The sequence below is a fragment of the Pholcus phalangioides genome, unplaced genomic scaffold (assembly GCF_987345545.1).
Source record: "Pholcus phalangioides strain wild (caught in Gottingen) unplaced genomic scaffold, Ppha-v1.0 ptg000015l_1, whole genome shotgun sequence".
In the NCBI taxonomy this organism is placed as follows: domain Eukaryota; kingdom Metazoa; phylum Arthropoda; class Arachnida; order Araneae; family Pholcidae; genus Pholcus; species Pholcus phalangioides.
This window is the reverse complement of record NW_028301608.1, coordinates 5,034,627-5,048,754: the sequence shown is the minus strand read 5'-3', so window position 1 is coordinate 5,048,754 and position 14,128 is coordinate 5,034,627. Positions and strand designations below refer to the sequence as shown.

General features: G+C 34.0%; 1 protein-coding gene across 2 annotated transcripts in view; it reads left to right on the top strand.

Moving 5' to 3' along the window:
* Positions 1–14,128, top strand: part of Grp170 (hypoxia up-regulated Grp170 co-chaperone protein) — a 53,248-nt gene that overhangs the window by 14,706 nt on the left and 24,414 nt on the right. For both annotated transcript variants that reach the window (XM_089242652.1, XM_089242653.1), the window contains exons 8-14: positions 128–299; positions 878–1,064; positions 1,278–1,412; positions 1,905–2,120; positions 6,246–6,433; positions 9,167–9,311; positions 10,696–10,863. In XM_089242652.1, the coding sequence (XP_089098778.1) occupies positions 128–299; positions 878–1,064; positions 1,278–1,412; positions 1,905–2,120; positions 6,246–6,433; positions 9,167–9,311; positions 10,696–10,863 (1,211 nt within the window). The remainder of the gene's footprint in view (positions 1–127; positions 300–877; positions 1,065–1,277; positions 1,413–1,904; positions 2,121–6,245; positions 6,434–9,166; positions 9,312–10,695; positions 10,864–14,128) is intronic.

Genomic DNA, 14,128 nt, shown 5'->3' with positions numbered 1-14,128 from the left:
CCCACCTATAAATTTCCGTATTTCTACGGTAAAATCGGCAATTTTAACACTGATTTCTATGGGGATCATCCTTTGCCTGACCCTCCATTTTAATTATTTCATAAATATTCAATTTTAATTGTTTCAGCTGCTTTGAACTATGGAGTTTTCAGAAGAAAAGATTTCAACGAGACCCCAACCAACATTTTATTCTATGATATGGGTGCTGGTAGCACCATTGCTACTATTGTCAGCTACCAGTTGGTCAAGTCAAAGGAAACGAATGAAATTAGTCCCCAGTTGACTGTAAAAGGAGTTGGGTAAGTCTAGGAATTGAATCATAAAAAGTGCTTATAAAATATACTTATTTAATTTACGTACTTATATTTTTTCAGAATTGACTTGTACACATTTAAATTTGTGCAATCTTGTTTATTACTTTATTAGAAATTTCTTTGCAACAATGAAAGTCAATGCTTGTTATAAGGACCCTATTGTTCCATGATAAATGGACATATTGGAGGGCTGTAATATCAAAAAGGAAAGCCTGTTAAATAGTCATTATATGAAACTGTTTGTTTTAATGGAATAGTTGCTATTGTGTGGGGTCATTATAACAGGCTTCAACTTAGTTATTACTTATATGCTACTGTTAAATATTAACCATTACATTACTCAAACTGTGAATATGTTAGTCCTTTTTACTGGTATTATTTTATATTTGATCTATTATTTTTATTCCTGCATTAATAAATTAAATTTCGTTATACTCAAGTGTTTTCATTCTTACCTTTTTTTTAAAAAATCAATGAATTTAATATACATTTTTTTATCTTCACTGTTTTACTATAAGCTTATTGGTTGTGCTGTCAGTTTCATTTTATATATTTTCCCCTAGTTTTGATCGCACTTTAGGAGGATTGGATATGCAGTTGAGGCTGAGAGATCATTTTGCCAATGTTTTCAAGAAAGAAAAGAAAACAAAGTCTGACATATTCAAAAATAGCCGAGCTATGGCTAAGCTCCTGAAAGAAGCTGGAAGAATTAAGAAAGTCCTAAGTGCGAATACAGAACATGTTGCTCAGGTTGTATGGATATCCCTAAAAACTATTATAAAAGGAATAGTAGCAAACTTCCAATGTAATTAGTTTGTATAATTGTGTGTCTGCATAAACATTTTGCACCAAAAGTCGTCTTCACAAATTTTCGGTTAAAACTACTCGCATAGTTAACACATCATGTTGATTTCTGGGAGTAAATATCTGAATCATATAAAATATTGAAATTTTTTTTTTTAGGTTGAAAGCCTGTTGGATGACATTGATTTTAGGTGTCCCATAAATAGGGAAGAATTTGAAAATCTTTGTTCTGATCTTTTTGAACGAGTGACTCAACCAATTGATATAGCCTTGTCTTCGGCTGGCTTGTCATTGGTAAGTTTTAGTACCGTCTTGCAACAAAGTGTTTATATTTTGCCTTTTTTTTCACCAGCAATGCGAAAATTAACTTCTCGTGCATGAAAAATGGTATCAAAGTTCTGAGATTTTTACAATAAACAAATCCCAGAATGTCTAGTCAACATAAATGATGACTAATTTTTTTCTGTATGAGTTAGTTGCTGTTGAAATATTGATCAATTTTGCTTGTGCTTTAAAATTATATTGTTATATTTGTGTTACATGTGTAAAGATTTTCATATTTTGGTTCATGACATAACTTGATTTCTTTTCGATGAATGTTTTGAAAAAATTATTCTTTGATATATAGGGATTCAAATAAAAAAAAATGTCAAACATCAGAATCAAAATTTAACTTTTTCTTTTTTGTATTTCACAGAAAAAAAATTTAAACATACCTAATACACTTTTCATGAAAATTTTCAAATAAAATACACTGAAGTGAAACATGTCTTTTTTGGTTTACAGGATCTCATTGACCAGGTTATACTTTCCGGCTCCAATACCAGAGTTCCAAAAGTTCAGCAGATATTGTTAGATCACATAAAGAAACCGGAATTAGGCAAGAGCATAAACACAGATGAATCAGCCGCAATGGGTGCTGCCTATCAAGCTGCCCACCTCAGCAAAGGATTCAAAGTGAAAACTTTCATAGTGCGAGACATAAATGTCTATCCAATACAAGTAAGTATTGATTAAAAATTAGAAATATATACAGTGAAAATCCTAAAAGCGATACTCAAAGAAGCGGACAAGTATATTGTTATAGAAGATTGGCTGTTATAGATGGAATAAACAAATACTATCAAAAGTTTCATTCCAAAGATAAATTGTTGTACACTAAAACCTTCCTAAGTTAGACACCTACGGTTCCATCAAAATCTGTCGGAGTTGGGGAGATGTCCAACATGTAGAGATATAAAGAAATATTTCATGATGTTACTAACATGCTTCAAATGATAAAATGAGACAAACAAGAATTAAAAAATTATGCTTTCAAGCTTTAACTTTTGGGATATGTGTTAGAATAAAATTGTCTATAGTGAATTTATTTTTAATATTATTTTTAACAGTATTTTACAAAGATAAATTCACCCTTCAGCAATGCCCAAATACACTGCTGACCACCGTAAATGCAACACCCTGAAGGAAGCATGCAAATAATATGAAATTTACAACATGCATTAGCGGAGGTGAGATATGCAAATGATTAGAATTTCAGCGCAGACGCACATCACGCGCGCCTGTGGCGCCACTTCAAAGCGCTAGTTAAGGCTGGGAGATTTCGACGATTTGAAGTACGGCAATTGTGTTTTTCTTGTGGTTTTTTCAAAAAAAGATCAATTATGCCTCGTAGAAATCAGCGATCATCATTTGATCAAGTATCCGAGTTCGACAGAGGAAGGATAGTGGCCTACCGAGATTGTGGATTATCTTTCAGGGAAATCGGTAGTCGTGTTGGACGAAACCAAACAACTGTAATGCGGATATGTGATCGTTGGATGCAGGAGGGTACGATGGACCGACGTGTTCGATCGCATCCACCTCAGTGCACCACTTCACATGATGACAGGCGTATTGTGCGTATGGCAGTGATGAATCGCTCAGCCACATCACGAACCATAGCACAGCACATTCAGTCTGTACCGCATCATCCAGTGTCTGCGCGTACCATTCGACGCCGTTTACAGCAGAGTGGTCTGTCCGCGAGACGTCCATTGTTTCGTCTACCCTTGACGCAGAACCACAGACGTCTCTGCCGCCAATGGTGCGATGAAAGAAGGATGTGGATGGCACAATGGAATGAAATTGTTTTTACTGACGAGTCACGCTTCTGTCTGCAACACCACGATGGTTGGATTCGAGTCTGGAGACACCGTGGAGAGAGGATGCTGAACAGCTGCGTTATGCACCGCCATACTGGTCCTGCACCGGGTATTATGGTATGGGGCGGTATTGGATATCACTCTTGCACTGCTCTAGTATGCATTGCCGGTACTTTAAAAAGCCAGTGCTACATCTCTGAGGTGTTGGAGCCAGTTGTCCTTCCTTACCTTCAGGGCTTGCCCACAGCCATATTTCAACAGGATAATGCGCGAGCACACGTGGCACACATTGTCCAAAGGTTCTTCGTTAATCGCCAGATTGAATTGCTTCCCTGGCCAGCTCGCTCTCTGGATCTTTCGCCGATAGAAAACATGTGGTCCATAGTTGCTCAACGATTGACCCAGATTACATCCCCAGCTGCCACACCAGATCAACTTTGGCAACGCGTGGAAGCTGCTTGGTCTGCTGTACCCCAAGAACACATCCAAAGTCTCTTTGAATCAATGCCGAGGCGTTTGGCAGCGGTGATCTCCAACAATGGCGGCTACTCTGGCTACTGATTTTGGCAGGAACCACACTTCACAGAAGTCTATAAATTTAATCATTTGATGCTTGGTCAACATGTTATCTACAAAATAAATATTGTTGCGATATCTCTTGTTTTTCTTGGTGTTGCAATTTGGGTGGCCAGCAGTGTATTTAGACTCTTTTGCAGCCATTTTGTTCCCTTCAAAGTAGACTTGTCCAAGTTTTGACTGCTTTTTTCCCTATTTTCCCCCTGTTTTTCCTCACCCTTTTATGCAATTTAGACTTGTTTTTCAAGTTTCCACCTCTGACAAGATCTTTTATTTTCTTTCTCACCCCTCCACAAATCCAAAACAAACCCATACTTCCTACCTTGGCCACCTTCTGCCATCTTGGACTTTAGAGAGTTAAAAGGCTCTTATTTGTGATTTTGCAAATCACACTTTCCCATCAAACTTGTTTTCAATCATCTCTATTTTGTCAGGTCAACTGGCATCAGGTGGAGCCATGTTTCGTTCACATTTTTAAAATGGGAAAATAGTCATTTTCTTTTCCTTCTGATTCAAAGACTTTCATAATGGCTTTTGCAGCCTGATTATGTCATTGTGAGCAAAGTACGGAAATGATTGTTAATTGATACCTTCTGACCTACTTCGTCTAGCAGAACATTAACTTATTGGGGGGGGGGGGGGTTATTTGGTTCAGCCTTACTTTCAAATGTGCAGAAAAAAAATTAGCAAAAAGTAATTGGTACCATAAATTGAAATCCTGATAACTAAGAACATGTTTATGATATGAGCATACTTCTTAAAACTATGGACCATGTTTTGATATGGGCCTGTTCGATACTTTTAACGGTGATTATATAACATCCAGATAACATTATTTGTCATTCCAATGAGCAGCATCTACTGTCTACTAATTTATAAGTTGGGAAAATAATTTTATTCCTTGATTTTAATAAAGAGTAAAAATTCAAGTGGGCTTTGTTGGAAATATCAGAAAAACCAAGACATTTGTTTAACCCCTCAGCGCTGTCTTATGTACCCAGTACATTGCAGCGATCAACCGCGTAGCTTGATTTTTTTAATCCATTATATTATTTCATGATCTCTGCATGTTTGGTATCATCATTCAAAAGAGGAGTAATATTGCTTTGTACAATTGTAACTATTATATTGTTTTCATTTATCATATTTTATTGTGAGTGGTGAACATTTGCTGCTTAACACGGGGAAATCAGAGATAGTATTGTAAAGAGCACGTTTTAGCCTGCTGAGCTAAAATGCCCAGTTCAGTTATTATTGTATAGAGCTTCTTTTAGCCCTGTTGATCCAAAATGTCCTTTATAATTGAGTTAGTTCATTGCAAGCACAAGGCTAAGTTATAAATTGTGTAAGTTGGTAGTTCTCCTCGTATGGTGCACCCCAGTTAGCAAAATCTACCTTGTCTTTGTTATACCCCATCTTGAAATATTTTTTTTAGCATATGTTATTGACCTATTTTATGAATTTTTCTATGAGTATTTATCTAGTATTGTTTAGAATTATTTAGTCAATATACAAAGGATGACCTTATAGTTGCATAATGCCTTGTATCATCTGAAGAGAAGAATTATAAATCTAATTTTTAGCAGCGGTGGAAGAGAAAAAAAAAATTGGCCACAAAGAAAATATAAATTTTCAAATAGTATAAGTGGTGCTATATAACATTATAGACAAAATAGTATTTTATAAACATAATTAATTGTAATTCAATGATTTGTTTAAAAGTTATAATTTTTGAACTAAAAATCTGCAGAAACCAGTGATTCCATTTAAATCTCTGACCTACGAGATGGGATTCATTTAAATCTTTTCCAGGCTTGAGGAGTTAGTCTGAGCAGCCAAAATTAGAAGAAAATTTGGAAATGTCCTGAGAAATACTGATCATGTAGTCACCTCAGGCCTATTTTATAAAAAAATAATTAATGCATAATGCAACAGGCTTTAACACGCTGTGTTGTTTACTTCCAAATTCAGAACAAATGGCAACACTTTTTGAACACTTATAAGGCATTTCTAAAAAAAACTTTGTTAGATGCAAAACATATACACATAGGGTTACCAGGTCATTCTAATTTTTTGTCACTTTGAGCATCTTCATTCATTTCTAAACTTTTTCTCCTCATTTCCAGGTTTTTAGAAATATTTTTCCTTAATTTTTGGTGGGGGAGGGGGGGGGTCGTGTTGTGAAACACAAATCTGTTCATTAGTGTATGGTTTCCCTCCACCACAAATATCTACACGCTTCAATTAATCTCCACCTGATATACTGTTGTATGTGCTATTATCTTTATGGAGAGTATCGTTATATAGGATTTTCACTGTATTTATATTCTTTATTCCTGTTTATGAGCTGGACAAAATATGTAATTTACATTTTAAATTGTTTATTTGAGCTTTTTTGTACTTCTAGGTGAATTTTAACAGAGAATATGAATCTTCAGATAATACTCCAGCTATCAAAAGTGTCAAACGCACATTGTTTGGAAGAAATAACTTGGTACCTCAGAAAAAAGCAATGACATTCAATCGTCTAGACAGAGATTTCGATTTTTATGTCAATTATGGGGAATTGAACTTTTTAAGTGAATTTGATACAAAGTAAGTTTATCAATCATAAAATAAGTTCACATCCTGAGTAGTAGAATTTTTTCTCATTCAGAGTCAGCTTTTTGCATTGCACATATGAATATGAACTGTTATGAATATTCATGATTTGTTTCAGGTTTACTCTGAATGCTTGCATTTGATTTTGATTTGCTCATTATAAATTGACTCTGAAATTACTGCAGTGATACCTTGGCTCAGGGTCGAAACTGGGGGGGGGGGCAACTGCTCCTGTTAGCAAATTTTAGGTTAGAACAAAAACACTGTTATGAAATCAAAATTTTATAGTGTTGGGGGATGGAAAAAGATCATGTTTAAACTCCCCCCCCCCCCCCCCATGCACACACAAAAATTCTAGTTATGGTCCTGCCTTGGCCGACAAATTTTTGCAACTAACAAAGATTTTCTTTCACAATACTTTCAACTTGGTTAACAAACGTTTTAGTTTGCCTATGGCTATATATGCTCCCCCCACCCAAGTTCTGATCTGTGATGGCCACCTAGTCTAGAGCTGGTATTACACACCTTGATTGACAAATGCAACCAATGAGCATATTGGTTTCACTTGAGCAAATACAACTGGTAAGATCATGGTTACAATTGTCAAGTTTCGCAAAAGAACTTTCATAAAACTTATATAGTGTGGCTTACAAAATTTATCCTTTCATATTTTTCCTACACATTCAAAACAAATGAGTTGCCCTCTATTGATGAAAATACGCACTGAAGAATTTGAATAATGAGAAATGTGTGTATATATATATATATATGTGCATTTCTCATTTGTTTGAACTCGCAAAATTTCCCATAAACCCTAAGAAATTTCCCCCAATTTTTTTTACATGCCTGCATTGGGCATGTGGTTGAAAACATACACGCCTCAGTGGAGTTTATACATGCCCTGGGCATGTCAGGCAATAGACTTGTTAGCCCTGCTGGAATGAATTAAACGATTTTTATAGAAACCTATGGGGAAATCATGTGTTAACTAACCAAAACCTTGGTTAGGTTGCAAAACCTAACAAATGCAATTCCAGAACCAATTACACTGGGGAACATATTTTTCCCTTATTTGCATGAGATTTTTCGACTGATCTAAGTTTTCTTATCGCTTATTTCAAATCTGAAATCTATTTCTCTCTGCAAGCTCTAGTTTTTATGCAGTTTGATAGTATACTGATACATGGCCAAAGGCCCCGGGCTAATGACGTACACTAGCTTAGTTGTTGCAGTTTAGTTGTACCACTATATAGATTCACTAGTGTGTCAATTTATCAGTCTGTAGCATCAGTTTTATAAATTTATTCCTGAAATATCTCGAGCACAATTAGATCATTTGTGCTTGGCCAACAGAAAGGATTAACAAAATTTCCATGCTTGCTTTGCATGTGGAGCAGTCAAGCTCAAGACAAACACTAAACCCAGAATAGTGGCCTGTCCGTAAAACTCTGGAAGCAGGCATGCCAAACATTGTAAGTGATCCAATGGTCATCCGAGAGATGATTGTTTTTCCTCCATTTCACCTCAAACTTGGATTGATAAAGCAGTTTGTCAAAGCATTGAATGTTGATGGTGAATGTTTCCAATATGTAGTTTCTTTTCTTGTTTTCTTTCAAGATCAAAGCAAAAGTAATCGATGTGTACCTCAAATTCATGCCCTTGTGCGTGATCCTGAATTTGTTACAAAAATTAATGGAAAGGAGAAGTCACACAGCGTGACTGTCTTTCAAAATAGTTATATAAAATTTTCTTGATAACAGAAAAACTATGATATTCTGGTTACTAGAACACTGTTGGCTTTTCATGAGCTTGAGTGCAACATGAGCTTAAAGCGTAATTTCCTGTTGAGTCACCTTGACCAATTTCCCAAGAACCTTGGGGCTATAAGTGATGAACAGGGAGAGTGCTTTCACATCAACATTTCAGGACGATGGTAAAGTGCTACCAAAACCACTGGGCAAAAAATATGTCGACGGACTACTGCCAAAGCGTCAAACAAGATTGCCTTCATAAAGTCTGCAAACGTAAGAGTTATAAGTGCAAATTTTTATCAGTAAAGTATCAGAAAAAACTAACAGTGCTATTTTGAAGAAAAAAAAAAGTCTATAGCTTACAAGGAAAAACTAAATTCAGATTTGAAATCAGCATATCCAAATCAGGTGAGATCAAGTGCTTTGGGGTCATTCAAGTATTATGTGAGTATCAAGAGGGAAAGGGGATTTGCTGACTTGTGATGACAAGGGAGGGGGGTTTGAAGGTTGCTTGTGTCATCAACCTCACTTTTTGAAGATTTGAAATATTTTAAGCTGCTGACAAGATTTTGCTGAGAGGGGGGGTGTCAGTGTTTTCCTGACTTTTGTGAATGGTCCCTTTTTATAAATGTAACAAAACTTTTGTTTCCCAATGATATCTTTGTCCAGGTACGACTGTATTGTGTTATAACATGCACTTCAATCATTTAACTTAGTTCATATGTGTTCGTGGATAGAGAAGGTGGCTATTTTCTCTTTTCTATATGCAAAGTGTGAAATGAAAGAGTGCTTGTATAAAGTATATGAACATATCACTATGTTGGAATTATGTAAAACCGTGTGAAATTCACAAGTGTGTAAAATAGTTAAGTAAGTATCAAACTGAGATTGAGGGGTTTTCTTTTCTTTAAATGCAACAATTTCCAAGTTAAAAGTTAATATTTGCATTTATGAGCTAAACTTGTTTTTTTTCAAGGTCATTGGACTCTCTGAATCTATCTAAAATTAGTGTGCATGGTATAAGTCAGGCTCTTGCAAAACATCCTGCTCCTGCAGCAGAGTATAAAGGTGTCAAAGCGTACTTCAGGATTGATGAAAGTGGTTATTTCCATTTTGATTCTGTGAGTTTTCTACAATTAATATTTTTCCATTGCTTTTACTTTGCAAAACATTATTTTGATTTTGATTGTTTTTTGTTTTTTTTTTCTTCTATTAGATCCCTGGGAATAGTTGACATGAAAAATTTAAATAATTGGAAATAATTTTTAAATAATAAAGTTTTATATTAAGGTTGTTCACTAAAATTAAGATATTTTTTTAGGTGCAAAATGTATTACACAGTTGTAAAAAATGTAATTCATATTAATATTTAAAACAAGATTTTCCCCATCAATGGCAGGGACTATAGAAATTAAAAAATATGAATCACTAGTATAAAAGAAACCAATTCCATCAGTTATTATTTTTTGTAATCTTTTTTTTCCTGAATTCAGAATTTTTTTTTTTATGAATCTTTAGCTAATGAATTTGTTACACTTTGATATCTGAACCACTACTACTTCAATGATTTTTTTCCGAAAAAAAGATGGGGGAAACTTTGAGGAGAACACATACCTGAATAAGAATTTTGGTCATATGTATGGCACATTGAAACAGCAAAAGTTTCAGAGAAGTTTTTGTTCCCTGGAATTTTTGCCCCTTTTTAACATCTTGTACTTGTATGATATTAAGCAGTGCTTGTTGTAAAATTAGATCTTGAAGGCATCTGATTTTGATTCTCATTAATCAGCAATAAATGAGGGCTCAGAAGGCAATCAATGTAAGTCAATAAACATTAAAAATGAGATAAAAGGATCTTTTTATTCTATGGTCACTGAATGGCTCTATCGGTTGTAATATAGCAACTTGAATGTCACTATTCTAATTTGCAACTGAAAGTTTTAATAATGAAGAGCCACTTGCAATATGAAAGTCACTGACTTGCACTAATTGGCTTCTGAGCCCTCCAAATGTTGAATAGATCATCTGTAAGGAATTTTTATGTGCATGGCATGAATATCTTAATGAATTTCATGAAATTTTTAGAAGAAAGCTGAAAATTTCTTTTACAATTTAATAAAAATATTTTTATGTGAGAGTGAAGGATGATTTCGAGATATGTAAGAAGTTTTGTTCACACCATTCTCAAAAGGAATAGCTCAGATGAGAATGTGCTAGTTAATGAAATCGCTTCCCGACTAGTTATAGCAGTATTTTCTTATTGTGCATTATGATCGCTTTTCCCCCTAGGATTTTTTAGAGTAAGTTATTCGTAACTTCATTCATTGCATGATTTGTCTAGGATTTTCAATTGGTTTTGATTTAAAAATGAATGAGAAAATAACAATGTTATTTAACTGTTGATTTAACATTCAAACTGTTTTATTCTCCCATATTTTCTTTTTCTCTGTTAAAGCAAACATTATCACTGATTATTAAAAATTTCTTCTGCATCTACATTTGAAGGTTGAAGCTTTGTTCGAAAAGTCTGTGACTGATGAAGAAGCTTCTCCAGATTTGGAATCTGCGTTTTCTAAATTGGGTAGCACTATTGGGAGATTGTTCTCATCTTATGACACAAAGAAAGGCGATGCTGAGTCTACAGAAGAAACCACAGCTAAGAAAAGTGAACAGGTATATTAGCTAAATTTTAATTATTAGACATTTATATAATTGCTGCATAAGTTAGTAAATATTGGTTGTGATGCTACTGTGATATCTAATAGAGAGCTTGCAAATTTTCTGCATAGATAACCATTATATTTTAACACTTTCTCAGCTGGATAGAAGTTTGAATCATGTAAAAACTAGAGAATCATATGTTCAAAACTAGCAAAGTTTTGTTATTTCTACCCATTTATGACCAAATAGAAATATTGATATCATAGAATTAAAAGGTGTATGAGTTACATACAGTAAAACTTTGTTAAGTCGTCATCCTTGTAAGTCATCACTCTGGTTAAGTTGTCTCAACATTTTTCTTCGGTCATGTCAAGCATTCACAGATAACAATATTATTAAACCCTCGTTTACTTGTCGCTAATTTTGGTTAACTCGTCACTATGAAAAAGTATGATAGATAGGAATTTATTTCTATGGCTTCCTTTAAAGGAATTACTTGATAGCAGCATTGTCATGTGCTCAAAAATGACCATAAAAGCTTTTCATTCCAAACCCACCTTCTGCCAACTTAAAAAAACAAATGTTATTGAAATGTTGGGGCTGTTTGAGCTGGACCTGATTTCTGTATAGGCTTCCCTAATTTAGGGCTAAAAAATTTAAACAAAATATCTTTGTTGAAAAACCTGCCCTTTCTTCAAGGCTTTCTAATGTCTTTTCCCTGCCCATTGTCCCCCTCAAATCAGAAGTGGGCCCAGTGTTCAAGATAACTTTATAATTGAATTATGAACATTAAAACTACAATTCAAAGCACTGAAATTAAATGTCATGTATATCGTAAAATAAATGTGGAATAGTTCTGTTACTGAGAAAAGCTAACTATTATAGTAGGTGCTCCGATTAGTCTAAATTTAAAGTTACTAGTATACCATATAAAGCTCAAAAAAGGAAAAAATCTCTTAGTTTTTTTGTTTTTTTTTTGATCATTTATGTTGCACCTTAGTCATTTTCTGCACATGAGAGCTAATTAGACAGAGACCAACAGTTTATTGCCGATTCTGAACAGCAGGCTTGTTTTTTTATACTCATCGAGAGGTTGGTGCGCTATCCCTTTGATGGGGGACTTCCTGTGGTAGCAATTTTTTGCTGCGGTCAAGTCACAGTTTTTTGTTGTACCCTTGTGTCAGGAACGTTTTCTGACAAGAAAAAACCGGGTATTGAACTCGCGACACCTCTAAACATCCTTTGGTACTTTAGAATCTATAAAATCTTGTTATTGTAATTTTAATTATTATTTTAATAAATGTTATATTATACTTCAAATTTATACAATTTTCACAATATTGCACATTGAAACTGACAGCACTTTGCTTAACACTTGAAGGGCCAAACCATACATTATACCTATAAGGGCGACCGACTGTGTCATTTTGACTGCTGCTTTTCACAATATATTCGCACCAAGTTTTTAAAATAAAAAATAGCAAACATTGTCCCACATGGTAAATCTATTGATTTTGAAGGAATTATTGCTAAACATACAGGGTGTCCATAAAATAACTCCATCTTTAAATATGAAAATATAGAGGACACTGTTGATAAGATTATGAAAAAAATATTGATAAACATTGCACCAACATCACAATGTACATTGCTCCATTTTGATATGTGCCATTTTATATGTATATCAAGGTCTTTTATATTCAGACTATTTAGTTGTTCACGCACACTGTGGATAACATATCTTATGCCACCATGAGTTTGCAATAGTGGGGGGGGGGGGAATACTAAAACACTTACTAAAATTTCATTCTACAAATTCATTTATAAACATTATACAAATTAAGAAAAATACTTTGTCTAAAATCTGTATTATCTGATTCAGACCAGCCACTTCCAGAATCACTGCTTACTCTTTCGGGTGGATATAGCAAAAAGTCATGGTCTGCATTGTCAGAGTTTGCATTGCAAGCCTCCTCAGCCATAGATTCATTGTCCCAAATCTCATTTAGTACTGATAAAGTACAATTATTGGTCAAACATGTCTTGTAAGAGCCTTTTTTTCCCCCTACACATTGTGAATGAATTTGTGTTTCCTAGGAAGCTTTCAAATTAGATGGTGATGAGAAGAGTTATGAAAAATCTAACAAACAAAAGCTGAGCTTGCCAAGTGAATAATGGAAGAAAAACAAGTTTCAGTAACTTTGATAATAGAGACTATAGCTAAATAAGAAATGGTGTTTTGGTTGTGAATGCATGAATTTCTGCTGTCCCTGCAAGTAGCCTTTTAGCTAGCCGAGTAACATCATGCAGCAAATATCATTATTTTGTGCACCACACAATGAGAAAACATAAATTTAAATATAACGGTCAAAATGACTGTTCTTGGCTATTCTAGGTACAAACAACGAGATATCTCCCGAACCAAACATTCAATTTAAAAAAATTTTTTTGTTCACAAAGAGAAATACAGAAATAATGAAAAGTCACCTGAATTTCAAGTGCGTATGTCAAATACTGCTGAGATTATAGTGTTTTTAAAAATCAAAAATTGTCAAAATGACTGATCTAGTGTCAAGTTGTCTCTCCGCTTAAGCCATCATAATTTTTTGATAATGTAAGTGACAGCTTATCTAGTTTTTACTGTATTTCATCTCGAAGTGGTTACACGCTTTCACACAAGCTTTGCCATTTTTTTCAAATAGACTATTGAGGTAGTATATTCAATTCAGTAAATGCAGGGAAAAATAATATATAGTATAAAAAGCAATTAATAAATATTATGTAATCAAAACATGCTGCTTTACTGAAATCAAAATCAAGAGGTCCTGCATTTGTGACAGATTTCATACAAAATATAATTGATTATTAGAAATAAATTACCTTTTAGGTGAAATAATAGACTAGAAAATAACAATGTGTGTGTAAGTAAACCCAAAATGTGATAAAAACAACACTAAAGCTGTTGTTTTTCATCACATTTTGGGCTTACTTACATTGTTATTCTTATGTCTATTAATTGATTATTAGTTGATAGTCTCCATCTGTATGCTAACGAATAAAAATTCTTAATGCTCTTCTCATAACTAATAAAATATTGGTTCATTTTCAATAAATTACTGCATTTCAAAAATTCACAAAGGTAGAACCTCAGAAAAAAATATCATCTATTCTCTGCATGCCAAAAACTAATAAATCATATTACCTCATTCAAAAATTATGAATTACCTGAGATCAACTATTTGTAATGAATTTGGAAGGAAAAAATTATCTAATATAG